The sequence below is a fragment of the Cnephaeus nilssonii genome (genome assembly GCF_951640355.1).
Source record: "Cnephaeus nilssonii genome assembly, chromosome: 21".
In the NCBI taxonomy this organism is placed as follows: domain Eukaryota; kingdom Metazoa; phylum Chordata; class Mammalia; order Chiroptera; family Vespertilionidae; genus Cnephaeus; species Cnephaeus nilssonii.
The window spans coordinates 10,232,606-10,248,720 of NC_137092.1; the positions used below are offsets into that span (position 1 = coordinate 10,232,606).

General features: G+C 45.0%; 1 protein-coding gene and 1 long non-coding RNA gene across 4 annotated transcripts in view; one reads left to right on the plus strand and one right to left on the minus strand.

Moving 5' to 3' along the window:
• LOC307093202 overlaps window positions 1–16,115 on the plus strand; it is a 98,300-nt gene that overhangs the window by 15,022 nt on the left and 67,163 nt on the right. The window lies entirely within an intron of this gene.
• Window positions 598–16,115, minus strand: part of VTCN1 (V-set domain containing T cell activation inhibitor 1) — a 35,153-nt gene continuing 19,635 nt past the window's right edge. Inside the window, exons 2-6 of one of the 2 annotated variants that reach the window (XM_079761642.1) lie at window positions 13,552–13,616; window positions 6,542–6,889; window positions 5,559–5,837; window positions 2,708–2,877; window positions 598–2,405 (exon numbers count right to left, since the gene is read on the minus strand). In XM_079761642.1, the coding sequence (XP_079617768.1) occupies window positions 2,753–2,877; window positions 5,559–5,837; window positions 6,542–6,889; window positions 13,552–13,616 (817 nt within the window). In that variant the 3' untranslated portion in view covers window positions 598–2,405; window positions 2,708–2,752. The remainder of the gene's footprint in view (window positions 2,406–2,707; window positions 2,878–5,558; window positions 5,838–6,541; window positions 6,890–13,551; window positions 13,617–16,115) is intronic. The other variant, XM_079761643.1, reaches the window with a different exon arrangement.

The window sequence follows — 16,115 nt, forward strand, 5'->3', positions numbered from 1 at the left end:
GGTTAACCTGGGTGGGGGTGAGCATGTTATGCTTTCACAGTTTGCTTTCTTGATTTGGCTTCAGAATGTTTTCTTTGTGCAAAAGGCCTATGGGAATTTGAAAATTAAATTTTCTATACATTTTACTCCTCCACCAACTACCAGTGTGATTTTGGGCAAGCTATAGACCAGTGATGGGCAACCTTTTGAGCTTGGTGTGTCAAACTTCGCCAAAAAACTGAGCATAACTCGGGTAGTGTGTCACTTTGAGGAAAAAACTAACTCCAAGACTCTAGTCGCAAATGTTTCATCCTCAGGAGCAGCAAATGTTTCATCCTTGGCATGCGGCTACGTGTCATCAGAAATGGCTACGTGTGTCAGTGCTGACACGCGTGTCATAGGTTCGCCATCACTGCTATAGAACCTAAAGATAGCCAGTTACCCACACTTCACCTCTGGGTCTTCATCTGAAAAGTAAAAAGCCTGGGAATGATGATTTTGAGGTCTTTCTTCTGAGATTTGAGAATTTGAAATTCCTGAGTAGTCAAAGTCAGATTTTTTTGGACACTCGAGCATTGGGTTTGTCCACCAACATATACCCTTCCACACTTATGTGCATCAAGCCCGCTGTCACCACTTACTTTCCTAGATGGAGACATGCCAGGTTGGTGAGCCTCGTGGAGTTTCTTTAAGGAACTAGACCCAGCGACCTGGCCCATGCTCACAGGCTCCTCTCGTGTCCTCCCATTCATTTATCCATTCACTCAACGGACATTCACTGAACGCCTGTCATATGCGCGGCACTAAGCTTTAGAAACTCATCTATGACTTTTTATTCATCTTCCCTTACACTCACTTTCTTTGACAAACCACGCAGGCAACAGTATAGGAAATGTATATTTAATCATTCTCATGAGTGATCAGAACTATACAATCAAGTTTCCTATAACAAAATGTAATACAGTCGTGGTGGGCCCCAAGTGCCAGGGAGGCAGTAGTCAACATGTGCAAGGTGTGGGTAGGGGGCTGGAAACAAAATATTCTTTCCTATCAAAGCCCTGTTCCTCAGGGCCTCCCTTCAAAAGTTTATTGTCCCTATTTCCAGATTTCTCTGTGCGCTTCAAGGAAGGTACATGTTTTTATTGTCTTAATTTAAATATGACGAGGCAGGGTTCTGAGATCTAAATTCAGAGCGGGAGAACTTGAGATGGAACTCAAGCAGCTCTCTCACATAACTTTATTTGTAGAGAAAAATTAAGGGAAAGGAACTCAGAAGCTCAACAGCTGCAGATAATCCATCAGAAAGTCCTGGTTGCACCAAACTGAGTTCTGGCTCTCTGGTCTGAGACAGCAGCCTACGCGACAGAGGCTAATGCCTATTTTTACGATCCTTTCCTATTCCGCATCAGGGTTTCTTAACCTCAGCATGAGCGACATACTGGGCTGGATAATTCTTTGTCGTGGGTGGATGTCCTGGGAATTGTAGGGTGCTGAGTTCTATTCACTAGATGCCAGTAGCACCCCTCCCCAAAAATTGTGACAGCTAAAGTCTCCAAACATTTCTAAATGTCCCTGGGCATTTGCAGAATGAGTCCGGTTTGAGTGAGTCTCACTGCTCTAGATGCTGTTGAGACCTGAGGCCCTCGCAGGCCACGCAGGCTGGAAAGCACAGGCCTGCGACCTTGTGGTGACTTAACGCCCATGTGGTCAAGACGGGAGGCCTTTCCGAGCCCACTCCAGGCTAAATGTCACCTGGGAAATAATATGACATGTTTGTTTTTGAAAAGAAGGTACTCAGATCATTTAGAAAATGTCACCCAATTGCGACTTTGACGTTAAAATGACAGTCACGTCCCACACTTCTTCAGCCTTTGTCAGGTGGGAAGAGGTGCCAGGGCACGTTTGGAAGCATCATAGTGACAAGCGAGTCATTTGACCCACCTCTTAAGATGCAGCCACCTCTGTTGTGAAGTGGCAGCTGATTAGCTGCTTCTTGCTGTTTCCACAGAAGTTTAAGCGTGGGCATACTGCAGCTGAAACTTTCTGGGAGCGACATTACAGCAGGATAACTGAAGATCCAGAGACGGGGAGCTGCAGCAGCCCACCCTCTCACTCCCCAAATGGGGATGGGCAAGGGGAGGTCCCTGAGATATGGGGGGGTACACTTGTCTCCACATGCATTTTGCTTAGCAGTCTTAACACACTTCTCGAGTTCAGATGAATTATTTTCCCAACTTTGAATACATGTCTTTGAAGACAGATTTATCTTGTTCATATTGGAGTCTTCAGTGGGTTGCTTTTGGCTTCTTTTTGCTTCTTGATCTTGTATGTTCACTCCAGGCTTTTAGGCATGAATTCATTTCCCCCAAGAAATAGAAAACTAGGTCATATCTTGTGGTGAAATCATTCTGCAGATTCCTGTGATTCTGAAAATAACAGCAATAAGATACCATTACAACCATTCAGCAAACATTTATTGAGAACAGAACCTCTCCCTGCCACTGGATGAGTGTATTTCTTATTCAGGAATGGCCTTGTTTTCTGTATTTTGATGATGTTCTATCAAGGCCACATGGTACCCTAGGTTGCTGAGGGAAAGGAGATGGCTTGAGTCTCTCCTTCAGGGAGGGGATCATCCTCAGAGATGATGCTGGAGCGGCTTGATCTTGTTAGGAACACAAGCACACATACACAATGGATCCCCCACACCATTCAGGACTCATCTCACCTGCTGTACTAATGACTTTGCATGTTTCTGTGTGGCCAAGGCACGTTATTTTAGGACCAGGTAAGAGGAGAGAGGTAGGAGTACCCAGCCGATGGCAAAGAAAGAAGGGACACACAGGGAGGCCTTTGAGTCCAGCAGCTCTAGGTGACTCCGCCTTCTAATCTCAGAGTCTGTAAAGGGAGAGAAAAAGTTCAGGGTCAGAGAGGGGGAAGCTGCATATCTTCTTCACGTGGCTGGTTAGCAAGGAACAGAACCTGGAAAACAGCAAGTTGTTCCTAATACAACTTGTGCCCAACTGGGGGGCAACTTTGTACCCCATTACCCACTTTCCCTTTCTTCAAAGCAAGCTCTGTTCCATGGTCCACTCCAGTAAGCACGCAGCCAAATGAAAAATGACACCAATAAAGAGATAATAATTGGTGACCAAATAAAGAATGTGCTGAACAAATAGCCATGGCCAGTCCTTGGTTTCAGACACATTTTCCCCCCCTCGGCAGTGACCTTTACAGGTTCTGATACTCGCTTTCTTGACATCATTGCAAAGTGATGAGAAAGTATTGTTCTCATTTTGAAGTGGGGAAGAGAAGTGAAGAAATTAAATTACTCTGTTTTTTCCCTCGACAGTCCAATCTCATTTAGTTCGTTTTCGCTCTGACTCTTACTAGCTGTGTGACTTTAGTTAATGTATATGTGTTTCCATTTCTTCATCTATAAAGGAGGACTAAAATAATAATAATCTACTTCTTAGGAGGATTAATGAGTTAATACATTAAAGAATGTGGGATGTAACTGGCACATAAGTAAGCTCTCAATAAGTATTAGCTGTAAAAACAACAACAGTAATCCTGCTCAAGCCCAGTTAATAAACATTACTTCCATTAAGTCGATCCTTTCCAAATCCATCTCCTTATTCTGAACTTTGTCGTGAGTTTCACATCGGGATTCACAGTTGCTACTGTGTCAGTTAAAAACATAATTATTGAGTAAATGTTTGAACACCTACTGTGTTCAAAGGAGCCCAATAAACAATGCCCCTTTTTACAGCTGAGTTCCGAATTAAAGAGTAGGACAAAAAGAGTGAGGCAATTGGAAGACCAAAATATCACTTTCATTACTAATCAGTCTGATACAGGATGGCGCTTTGTCTGCTCCGAAGTGAGCTGCAGCCCAGGCATCTCCCGGGACAGGCAGCACCAGACTGGGGCAGGCTTCCTCCCACCAAGCGGATTACACCCCTGAAAAACGGATGGCTGGGAAGAGCAGAGAAGAAATGATACTTCCTGAGGGTAGCCATAGAGATAAGAAAAAAAGAAGGAGCTGAGCTTCTTAATCCCGCTTCTTCTAATAAACTCACCCATCAGATAACTTAGTAACTCCTGCTTCTCTGATGAGGCATGAAAGAGGGGCGAACAGAGAGGCTAGAAGGGTGAGATTGGTGGGGATCTCTTCTCATGGAAGGAAGTATGTGGAATAGGGATGGAGCGTTCTCCCAAAACCCCTCGTTTGCTGGGTCCTGTGCCAACCCAGAAAACAATGGGCACTTTCAACTCAACATCTCTAAAATCCCCATCTCTTTTTCTGAACTGTTGCTTCTGTATTTTGATTGTTTGTTGGCAGTGTTATTAACCTCCTAAGCAAACAGGGTATAAGTATCACATTTGACTTGCTCTTGCTCTTCTCCTTCACAGTTGTGTCCCTAAGGCCTGTAGATGATTTTCTTCATTAACTTTTGATTCTTCCCCTTTCTTTCCCATTGCCACTGCCCCCATTAAGACGCTCATCATTTCTCCCTTGGACATTGACATAGGCTCCTGACTTCATGCCTTCCTATTCTAGCAAAACCATTCTTCTGCCCTGGCCGGTGTGGCTCAGTTGGGTGAGCATTGTCCCATGCACTGAAAGGTGACCGGTTCAATACTCAGTCAGGGCACATACCCAGGTTGCAGGTTCGATTCCTAGTCAGAGTGGGTACAGGAGGCATCCTATCAATGTTACTCTCCCTCTCCCTTCCTCTCTCTCTCAAAAATCAATAAAACTATAGTAAAGTAAATAAAGTATACCTATGAAAACCTATGGAATGAGATAAAATATTTGCAAATCATATGTCTGATAAATGTTTCCTATCCAGGATGCAAAAGAATTCCTACAACTCACTCAAATTGAATTCATTTTAGCCCCAAGAGGGATGGTTTTAAAAGTTATAATTCGGTCTGTGCATTTCTTTGATGCCAGCTCAACCCTAGGTTTTGTATGCACTAAAGCACTGCAGAGAGACCCGAGTGCTGGGCTCCCTGGGTCCTGGTCTTCCCAGCCTGGGAGGCCAGTTCAAACTAGAGCTGTCGGGTAATCCTGGGCCATGTGAGCGGGAGCATGAGCTGACCAAGGAGAGAAGGGCTGAATAATAAGACTAAGGCAGACTCTAAGACCTTTCGTCTTCAGATCGAAAGCCTTTTCAAAGGCAGGCTAGAACCAAACCAGTGTTGGAGGACTTGGCATATAGCTCACTAGCTGAATATATCAGAGATGTCAAGTAATCATCACATCCCACTGCTTCACCAAAGCAGTCCTGCTGAGTTAGGGCCTCAGAACCCTGAACACCGCTCTCCAAGCAGTCAGAAGGTGTATGAGATGAAGCTTAGTTGCTATCTTTGACCTATTATGCCATCAATATTGTTTTGTATTAGTCTTCTTCTTATGTAGTGTGATCCCAACTGGAATTGTGATCCAGGTCTCCGTGAAGAGAACTCCAGAGCTTTCTGTGCCCTCGTACATAATATATCAGTTATAGAAATTATATTTTAATTTGATTCTCAGCCCAGTAAACCCATACAAAAAGCATGAAGGGGCCCACCTGTCACTTTGATGTCCCCTGTGGCTTTGGCAATGTTGTTCTCAATCATACAGGAGTATGTGTTGTTGACTGTGACATTGTAGAGTACAGATATAACCTTCATGGTCACATTCTCAGAATCCAGCTCAAAGCTGGTATTGGAGACTTCTGAGAAGTTGGTTCTTCGGTCCACTTGGGATGTCCAGACCACTGTAGGCTGGGGGAACCATCGGGGAGCCTCACATCGAAAGCTCTCTGAGCTGGCATTATAGTCCACACCCATCTCTGGGATGCTGAAGGCTGCAGGGTTGAAGGTCAGAAAGGGCTGATGTCAAGGTCAGAAAGAGAAGACAATATAGCCTTTGAAGTACTAGGTCTTAAATACACCGTGATTCCTATCATTGAGGTGACTCAGAACTTCACTTCCCCAGAGGGCTGTCTGTGTAATGGCCCATTGTACTGTAGATGCAAATAATGATCTGCTCATGATATTGTTGTACATCACAGTTCTGGCCAATATCACAAACTCCACAGACCTAAGTTCCAAGTTTAATTGTTACAACAGGCAAATTCTCCAAGTAAGAGGAGTTCCAGTGATTACGAATAAAGTTTATCCATTAGGGAAATTGGGTGTTTCCCCAGGGACCTGTGAAGCCTCCTGGACTTTATATCTTTTTGCTACCTGGAGAAAATAGTTAGGGGAGGGAGAGAGAGAAGGAAGAAACAGTATCCACCTGTCACTACAATGTATTATTTAAATAACATATGTGAAAATTCAGAAGAAGCTAGAGTTCAGAACAAAAGATTTTAAGACCTAATATAAGGGGCTACTTTTGGAGTTGGTGTGGGTCTTGGACAGCAAGGATGGCTGCTAACAGACTTTGAGGGGCTTGTCTAATATTAATCACTCATGAGCGTAAAAGCATGATATTTCATCAGCTAACCGCTCTTTAGCCTCAAATAGCTTTTGGCCCTTTCTTTCCCTCTCCCTAAAAATAACTTACCTCCAGTTTTATACTCAAGGTTAGCATTCCCCCTGCCTTTGGAAGTGATGATGTAACATGTATAGGTGCCAGCATCTGTGAGTTGCACATTTTTCAGCCTCAGAGAAGCATTGCCAACTCTCACTTGATCAGCAAACACTGCTGTCCGGCCTCTGAACATCTCATTCTGGTCTGACAAGTCATCTTTGCCTTCTTTGAACTCGTGGACCAAGCCCATAACACCTTCCTTTAGCCACTGTATCACGATATCAGAAAGCTTGATGTCGGGTTCGAAAGTGCAGCTCAGGATTCCATCCTCCCCGATGTTCCCAGCCGAGGTGAGAGTCGTGACTGAGATGGAGTGTGTGCCTGCAATTTAGGAAGCAAGGGTCAATGCCAAGGAAAGCTTTGGAACTTCTGTCACCAAACCCTTCATTACCAAAAGCCAAACAGAGACTTCTGTAACAAATCAGAAAGACAGAAGAAGGATAGAAAGAGCAGGAAGACATAGTTTGTTTTTATAGCTACAGAGATCTAAAATAAATAATAGCTTTTTAGGACCCAGTAACCCAAGCCTGGGGAGACAATGAGAGGAGAACATATTGGATTTGGGGTTTAAAGGTGAGAACTCAAGTCCTGGCACTGCCATTTAGTATCTGTGTGACCTTGAATAAGTCATGTAACCTCTCTGGATCTCGGAAAAATGGAGGTAATGATATCTATCTTGCCTGTCTTAAAAGGTTCCTGTAAGGATCAAATCAAATGATTATGAACTTGACTTGAAAAGTGTAATGACACATATAAGGTATTGTTATTCTTAGTTAACCAGAAATGTTGTAGGAGTGAAACCTCATGTTAGCCAAATGTGACTAGGAATTCTGAAGAATGTTAGATTCTGAAGCGCTGTTACTTTTATCTCCATTTGAATGATGAAGGAGCTAAGCGGAGAGAAGATAAGTGACTCGGTCAAGGTTATAGTGCCAGCTGTGGCATAATGAAGAATGGTACTTAATTAAATTATTTTTTTGGCCTAAGATAGAAGATATACCCTCCTCTCCAAACACACCACCGATAAAATAGGAATCACGCTGCCAGCTGTGTCCACTGCCTTTTCTGCACTTGCCCAGCTGATAGCCCACTCAGTCTATGAAGGACCGACCAGCTCTTCTTTCTGCACTGGGGCTGCTGACGCCTGTAGGACTGATTTAATGAACTGAATCTTCTTGAGAGGCTCCTTCTGGGGTATGGATGTGAAGCCGAGGTGAGGATGGGTCTTTGAGCCCAAGAGGACAGTGGGCCAGACACAAAAAGTAGGGGGGAGGGGGAGACCATGAAAGAAAGATGAAGGGAGTGCTCCCATCCCCAGAGCTGTCTTAGATCCTGAGGATTTTCAGGTCGAGTTCCATCCCAATCTCTGAATATCCTTTAATACCTTATATTAAAATGGTCGTCACTAACCGCTCCTCCTTAAAGCCAGAAAAATGTGTGCTGAGCGCTTCCCAGCTTCCTTATTTCTATTCCTTCCTCTTACCTTTGCCTCCATCCAATATATTTTACATGCATTAGTCTTATAGGTAGAGCTTAAAGAATATTATGAACATGTTAGTTTCCTAATCATTAGTCTTCTATGTCTCCCAAGGACTGTGGAGTCAAGTTCAGACTACCCAGCATGGCCTTCAGACCTAAATACTGCATGGCACATAGGAAATGCTCATTAATTGTTACCTTTCCACCCTCATTTCCCACTGCATTCTTTCATAGTCTATATTGTCTGTTCATATCAAGTGATTTATTGATTTTCTGCTTTCAATGGAAAAATACACAAGCATACTTGGTATTTTTCAAATGTCAGAGGTAACATTATGAACATAAGGATATTCTCTCTTGCCCACAAGGGGTTGGAATTGTCTAGTTGGGCCCTAGGCCTTTATAAAGTAGTTGAAGGTAATGGATGAGGGACAGACCTGAAGAAGCTAAGTTAGATGGGTTTATATTAGAAAGAACAGAGAGCTACTGATGGAAGAAAAATGATAAGTAGCCCTAACCGGTTTGGCTCAGTGGATAGAGCGTCGGCCTGCGGACTCAAGAGTCCCAGCTGCGATTCCGGTCAAGGGCATGTACCTTGGTTGCGGGCACATCCCCAGTAGGGGGTGTGCAGGAGGCAGCTGATCGATGTTTCTCTCTCATCAATGTTTTTAACTCTCTGTTCCTCTCCCTTCCTCTCTGTAAAAAAAAAATCAATAAAATATATTTTTAAAAAAATGATAATTAAAAAAGGCAGAGGAAACACAGGTGCATAGGCTGGATTGAGGGGATGTTTGGAGGCTTAAAGTGCATGGGGATAGAGCGGGAACAGCTGCCATGCATGGCCACGCAGGTGGGAGGTTTGGGAGAGAAGTCATGAGAGAGGATGGTGCGAAGCTTTGCTGTGTGATATGAATGCGAAACACCCCTTTCCCCGCTTTGGCACTGCTTTAAAGATTTAACTTGTTTTCAATGATTTTTTTTTTTTACTTGCCAGACTAATATCCCAAACATCCCAGGCTAGTACTGGTTATACCAATTATACTGTTATTCTCACACCCCTGTTCATCTTCACCTCCAATTTATAGTTCCCTCCTCTCTTATCAGCAGCTATCCAAGATCTGCTTATATTCAAGGCTGTTTAAACGGCAGCCCTCATGAAACCCTCCTTTGATCTACCAAGACAAAATGAGTAGACTCTCTCTTTACTCTCCCTGAACACTTTTCTGTGCCTTTATTACAGCAGCTGTCTCCCCTCTATCTTGTCTCCGGTTTCTATCGGGCACTGATCTGTAGGCTTTTCAAGGGCAGAAACTGTTTAAATCATATGTGTGATTCCTATACTGCTGTGATGATTAATTTTGTGTGTCACCTTTACTGGGCCACAGAGCGCTCAGACATTTTGTCAGATCCTTTGGGTGTGTCTGTGAGGATGTTTCTGGGTGAGATTAATATTTGAATGAGTAAACGGAGCAAAGCAGATCACCCTCCCTCTGACGGAAGCCTTAGAGATGGGCCACCTGGGGCCTGAGAGGACTTCCCCGCCTCCAGATCTGTGAGAACATAAACTTCTGCCATTTAAACACCAGGTCTATGGTATTTTGTTATGGCAGCCTGAGCAAAAAATATATATTTGTTCAGTGAATGAATAAATGAATGGAAGTCAGAAGAAATCAAGGGACTGTTTAATAGTTCTATCCAAAATGCTGATAGGAGTGAGGAACATTTGGCAGGATTACCGCATCTAAATTTGGGGGTAATGTGAGCCAGTGAAAAAGAAGGCAATGAGCCTGGCCGGTGTGGCTCCGTGGTTGAGCATTGACCTATGAACCAGGAGGTCATGGTTCAATTCCTGGTCATGGCACATGCCCGGGTTATGGGCTTGATCCCCAATGTGGGGTGTGCAGAAGGCAGTTGATCAATGATTCTCTCTCATCATTGATGTTTCTATCTCCCTCTCCCTCTCCCTTCCTCTCTGAAATCAATTATATATATATATATATTAAAAGCAATGAAAATACACAGAGATTCTCAATAAAACCATGAGGCAAATGTAACTATATTAGAGCAAAGGTAAATTTGACTGTAGTTTATAAAGTGCCATTAAAGTTGATTTGAAAAATCACTTTTCAGGAAAAATACATAATTAGCACAGTTTATGGAGAGAATGAAATGGTAATGACATATCTTAGTTCGGTAATTGTGTTACCGAATTAATTGTAACGCGTTGGCCTTGAGCCCACGGTGGAGAACTTGTTGAACTCTCTCTTAGAGAACTTAATGAGCAAAAGTAGCGGCCGTGGGAGCCCCAGGGACCACTGTGGGCTCCAGACCATTTAAGGCTGCATTGCAGATGTGGCAGATGGAACGAGTGTAATGTTGATTAAATCCCACCCTCCCCATGTCAAATCAAGAGGAGGAATAAAGGCCCGTGAGATCTTCAAAAACGATGAGGACCAAGCCATTGCTTTGTACCCAGAAAGCAGTCAATAAATACTTCCTTGTTAGCTGAATAAATGATGATAAAAAGGGATAAAAGAAAATTTAATATGCCAACAACAGGGAATAAATATTGCTTCTCACAAAAATAAATCTATATACAAACTTGCAAACAAATGCTGGCTCAAGGAGCTGTGCTCTAGGAAACACAGACCGGTCTGATATGACTCTCCAGGCCTCAGAGCCACCAGGGGCTCTTGTGTGATTTGGTGAGCCACAGGGCTGTAGGGGATGAGTTAAAAGCAGCTATTTTTTAAAAACATGTTTTCATTGATTTTCAGAGAGAGAGGAAGAGAGAGAGAGAGAAACATCAATGATGAGAGAATCATTGATTGGCTGCCTCCTGTATGCCCCCTACTGGGGATCGAGCCCTCAATCCCGGGCATCTATCCCAACCAGGAACCGCACCGTGACCTTCTGGCTCATGGGTCAACGTTCAACCACCAAGCTATCCCGGCTGGGCAAAGCAGCTATCTATTAATAGAGAATTCTGTTCATTTAAACAGGCACATATTTTAAGGATTTCATTGGCCTCTAAGAGCCCATCAAATTCCTTTCAAGTTGGAAGACCCGTCACTTACTGAAAATGAATGACTATCACAGGGGAGCAAGTGAAATCTGAGCCCTATTCAGTTGCCCTCTGATGTAGGAGCAGGAATCTCTGGGAAAATGAGGTTTCAGGTAACACAAGGCAAGGATTCTTTACAGAAACGATGATTCTGGGATGCCCAACAACACTGGATAAAACCTAAGAAATGAACTTCCCTTTGAAAGGACTCAGTAAGACAGGTTCTGTAGCGTCCAGTAGCACAGAGAGCATACTGGAAGCCTTCAGCAGACGGTCACTCAGCATCTGCTGGAACCCAGCTGTCCAGGTGGGCACCACGGCACATGGCTTAAAGGTGGAAACACATAGGTTTACGCCTGTGCCCGTGGAGCCTGGGGTGGCACCTGTGAGACCCACTCTTGCCAGAGAAGAGGGCAGGGTTGGTGGTAGCAATTGCTTCTGTGAGAAGAAACCAGAAAGGATGCCGGGCCGGACTAGATGCAGGCCCACGGTAGGGAAGTGGCAGCAGAGCATGGTGTTTGAGAACAAGGCGCAGGTATCAGGCTGTCTGGGTTCAAATCCCAGCTCTGCCACTTACTTGCACAAGTTTTCTAACTTCTTTATCCCGTAGCTTTTTCATCTATAAAATGGGGATGTTTAATAACAGCAGTTCCCTCAATGGCCTAAATGATACCACGCAGGTAAGGAGCTTCGTATAGTACCTGATTTGCCACATGTTAAACCTTCAATCATGGTATTGATAACTATTCTTAGCTAGAACCATTTGGAAAGATTGCAGATTAGAGTACCAAGAGGAAAGAAACAGTTTACTAAGTACTCTACTTACAGTCACTCATTTTAAGCCTGATAAAACCATGGGAAGTAAGGATGGTCATTTTGTGAATGAGGATTAGGAGGCTCTGTGGGATTAAATGGCTTTCCTAAAGCCCTTTAAGTAGCGAGTGGTAGAGCTAGTGTCAAGCTCCATCTTATCTGGTGCTAAGCCTGTGTGATATCCAGGGCCACACTGAGATATGTAGAGAGCCTACTCACCTCTTTTAAATATAGAAACAATTAAAAACTATAAAACAAGTGTAAGAAAAGCCAATAGCTGTTCATTTTGTCAGATGACTACATTTTTAAAAAATATCAATTTTGTTCCAAACAATTTGTTTACTGCTCCTGTTTTGGTGCCACAAGCACATACCTGACTGGCTTACTGAGTAACTTTCACCCAGTGTCCAAAGATGGAGAATTTGTGTCCTGCGGCTTCCTGCCCTGGCCTCCCTAACTTCAGAGGGGGCCTGCCTTGGTGTGGCCAGGAAATGGTGCAAGTCTCAGGAGGTGGTATATGAATGCATCAATACCAGCAAACTCTGAATAGCACTGATGGTGTCACCATAAATAATAATGGCAGTCACCTATTACACACACAAGCCAGGCACTGTACAAATACTTGTCATTTAGTCCCCACAACTACTCTGACTGCCTTACCAGTGAGGAAACTGTCTGGAAAGTTAAGTTATACCCAAATGGACACCCACCATTGGTGTCAGACCAGAGATTAGAGCGTCTCCATCTGATTCCCAGCTCTCCCACCACACAGAGCCGCTCCAAGTCATCCAGTGAGTGAGTGAGCGATAGCACAGGGACCAAGTAGGGTCAGGGGCCTTTCCCCTGCCGCTCCCTCCTTAAACGGCCACCCGGGATGGCAGCACGCCCACAGTGGAGAAGAGTGACAGAGAAAAGGCGGCTGAAACTATAAAGTTCTGAAGTGACAGCTCTGGCCACAGACTGAGTTCCCTGTGTTGGCCTGAGTCAGACAGCTGCAGGGAAACGGAGCAAAGCATCGCCTCAGCGCAGACAGCTGCTGGCCAGCTCACCCAGGGTCTTAATTAATGTGGCTTCAATAACAGATGCTTTTGAGACACAGAAGAGGAAGAAAAAGACCGTTCCTCGCAGCTGCCAGCAGTTAGCTGCCTTCCGAAACGCACCATCCATGTTTCCTACATGAGACTACATGGAATGACAGCCATAGCCAGTCTTCTCTCTCCCTGAGACCCCTGTGTGCAAAGACTTGATATTCTTTAACAGGTCAGCTGAGGCTTCATTGCAAAGGAATCATCCACCCAGGCCAGCCATTGATAGAGCGACTCAGCCCTGCAGCACTTCACCTATGACCCCAGAACCCCCAATCGCTGTCTGATAGATAGAACACTGATAAACGTTCCATTTGGTTCTCTCAGCCACCTGGTGACGCAGACACTGCTCCCTCCACTCCGTAAATGGGGAAACTGAGGCCCACAGAGGTGGGTGACTAATGCGGAGAGAATACAGTCAACAAGGAGGAGGCCCAGTGCTCTACTCCGAGGCTTTCTGGGTCCACGAGCTTCTGCCACACTAAGTGAGGGGCTCAATGGTGAGGGGTGAACGGCTTGTGGTGGTGCAGGAAATCACATACCTGAAATACCAAAACCGATGATAAGGGCAATTGCTCCAGCCAACACAATGATGATGCCAATAATGCTAGGGAGAGATAGAGAAACAGGAAATTATTTAATTCTGTGTGACATGCCGATTTGCAATCTGGGCTCATATCTATCCTAGGAGGTGCTACCTAAAGCCCCTCAACTTTCTCTTCAACATATCCCTAGAAATAGGCACCTTAGAAGGGAATCTCAGACTTCTGTCCCGTCCCCCTGGGGCACGAGGTAGGTTAAAGAAGTGACCCTTTTATTTGACTGTTGTGTCATCTTTCTTTCCTGTGTCCAGACCAGGGAAGACCATGCACAAAGACTGTTGGGACAAGACTGACGAAATCTCTGTAGTGCAGGTGCCACCTGGGGGGCACTGGTCACACACCCAGCCCACCCTGAGCATTGCTGTCCATCCATTCCTCTTGGAGCATTCACCTACCTGTTTCGTCTCCTGCCATAGACTTCAAACTTTGACCGTGGTCACGTTCACTTTGTACTCACTATTCCCTACTCCACTGCGTCCCATAGGTCCTCAGCGGGACCTTATTTCCTCTTATTAACAATTAATACATATTTATTACTGAAAGGTTAGAAAATACAAACAAGCAAATATCCCATCAGCCAGACATAACCACTGTTAACTTCTTACTATGTCTCCTGCCAATTTTCAGTGACCAGATTAACAAATGACATCTGGGAAACAAACAAGGAAGTATTGCTTACATTTACCGAGTGCTAGAATTATGTGGCAGGCGTGTTCTAGGCACCATCTGTGGGTTATATCATTTATCCACATGCCAACCCTGTGAGGTAAACGAAGTTATCGGCTCCGTTTCACCGATGAGGCCGTGACAGGGAGGTTAAGCATCTTCCCTAAATTCACACGGTTGGAAAGTGGCAGAGCTCCGATTGGACTCTCTCTCTGGAATCTGCACTTGACTACTTCCTACACTGTCTCCCAAGGGTGGGGGCTCACAAATGGGGTGTGTCGCTCCTCTCTGTTCAGGGGAGCCCAGGGGCCACCAGCTTTAGCTGTGGAGAGTGACAGGCAGAGCAGGAGGTGGGCGTCAGAGCTGGTGTGTGGCAGATCAGTTCCTGGGAAACTTGCCCATCGCTGCCCACCCCGGTGCAGAGGTCATCAGGCCGATGTCCCCAGCCACTCCCTCTCGCTGCTGGCAACTCACACTGCCCACACCCACACGGATGTTACTCAACAGGCAGGACGAAAGAAAGGCACAAGGAGGCAAAGCACAATGCTACAGAGAGGAGGGGAAGCTCGGGCATTTTACTTCCTGCCCTGAATAGGCTCGTTGTACCCAGCTCCCATTGGCTCAGGGATGGGCCCCCAGGGAGAAACAACAATGTACAAGGAACAGTCTGGGTAAACAGTTCCCCTGGAGGTCAGGCCCTCAGGAGGTCCAGCCAGAGGGGCAGCACTTGAAGAAGCAGAATGGAGCATTAACACCAGGGCATCTGCAATCGATTCCAAGAGGAGACCGCATATGACCACTTCTCCTCCGTTTACACAGCTTGCTGCAGCCTCGGTTCTTACTGGACCACGTGTGTGAGAGCAGCTAGACGAACTCACAGCAAGAGGCCCTGTCTGGCTCTCTCAGCCACTGAGTTAGGCAACAGACTTGCATTTGTGACCCTGGGATTGACCTGCCTTGGGAAAATGACTTCAACTCTTTGAGACTCAGTTTCTTGATCTTTAAAATGGGAATAAGAGTAATTCCTGCTTTACCTGCTATAAAGGTGTTATGGGTTGAAGTGTGTCCCCCCAAAATTCTTATTTTGAAGTCCTAACTCCAAAGTGCCTCAGAAAGTGACTCTACTTGGAAATAGGTTTGTTGCAGATGTAATTAGTTAAGATGAGATCATGCTGGAGTAGAGTGGGCCCCTGATCCAATATGACGGGTGTTCTTGTAAAAAGGGGAGACTTGGACACAGACTTGCACACACAGGGAAAACACCATGTGAAGAGGAAAGCAGAGATTTGGAAGTCAAGGGACATCAAAGATGGCTGGCAGGTCACCAGAAGCCAAGGGACAGGCATGGAACAGATGCTCCCTCACGGCCCTTCGGAACCAACCCAGGCGACACCCGGACTGCTCGTCTCCAGAACTGCGAGACAGCAAATTTCTGTTGTTTAAGCCACCCAGTTGGCAGTACCTTGTTACAGCAGCGCCAGCAAACTAATACAGGAGGGTTGCTTTAAGACCTAATGAAGTAGTTGACAATGAATGTTGCATGATCCACAAAGGGCTATTCATATATTACTTTTTATTATTAAAAAAGCTGAGTTGGCTCTGGCCAGGTAGCTCAGTGGGTTAGGGTGTCACCCCGATATGGGAGGTTGCAGGGGCATGTGCGGGAGGCAGCCAATTGGTGTGCCTCTCTCACATTGATCCCCTGTCAGGGCACATACAGGAATCAATGAATGAATGCATAAATAAGTGGAACAACAAATTGATGCCTCTCTCTAGCTCTCTCTCAAATCAATTAAAAAATTTTAAAAGAGCTTAATTGCACCTACCTGATTGAATTT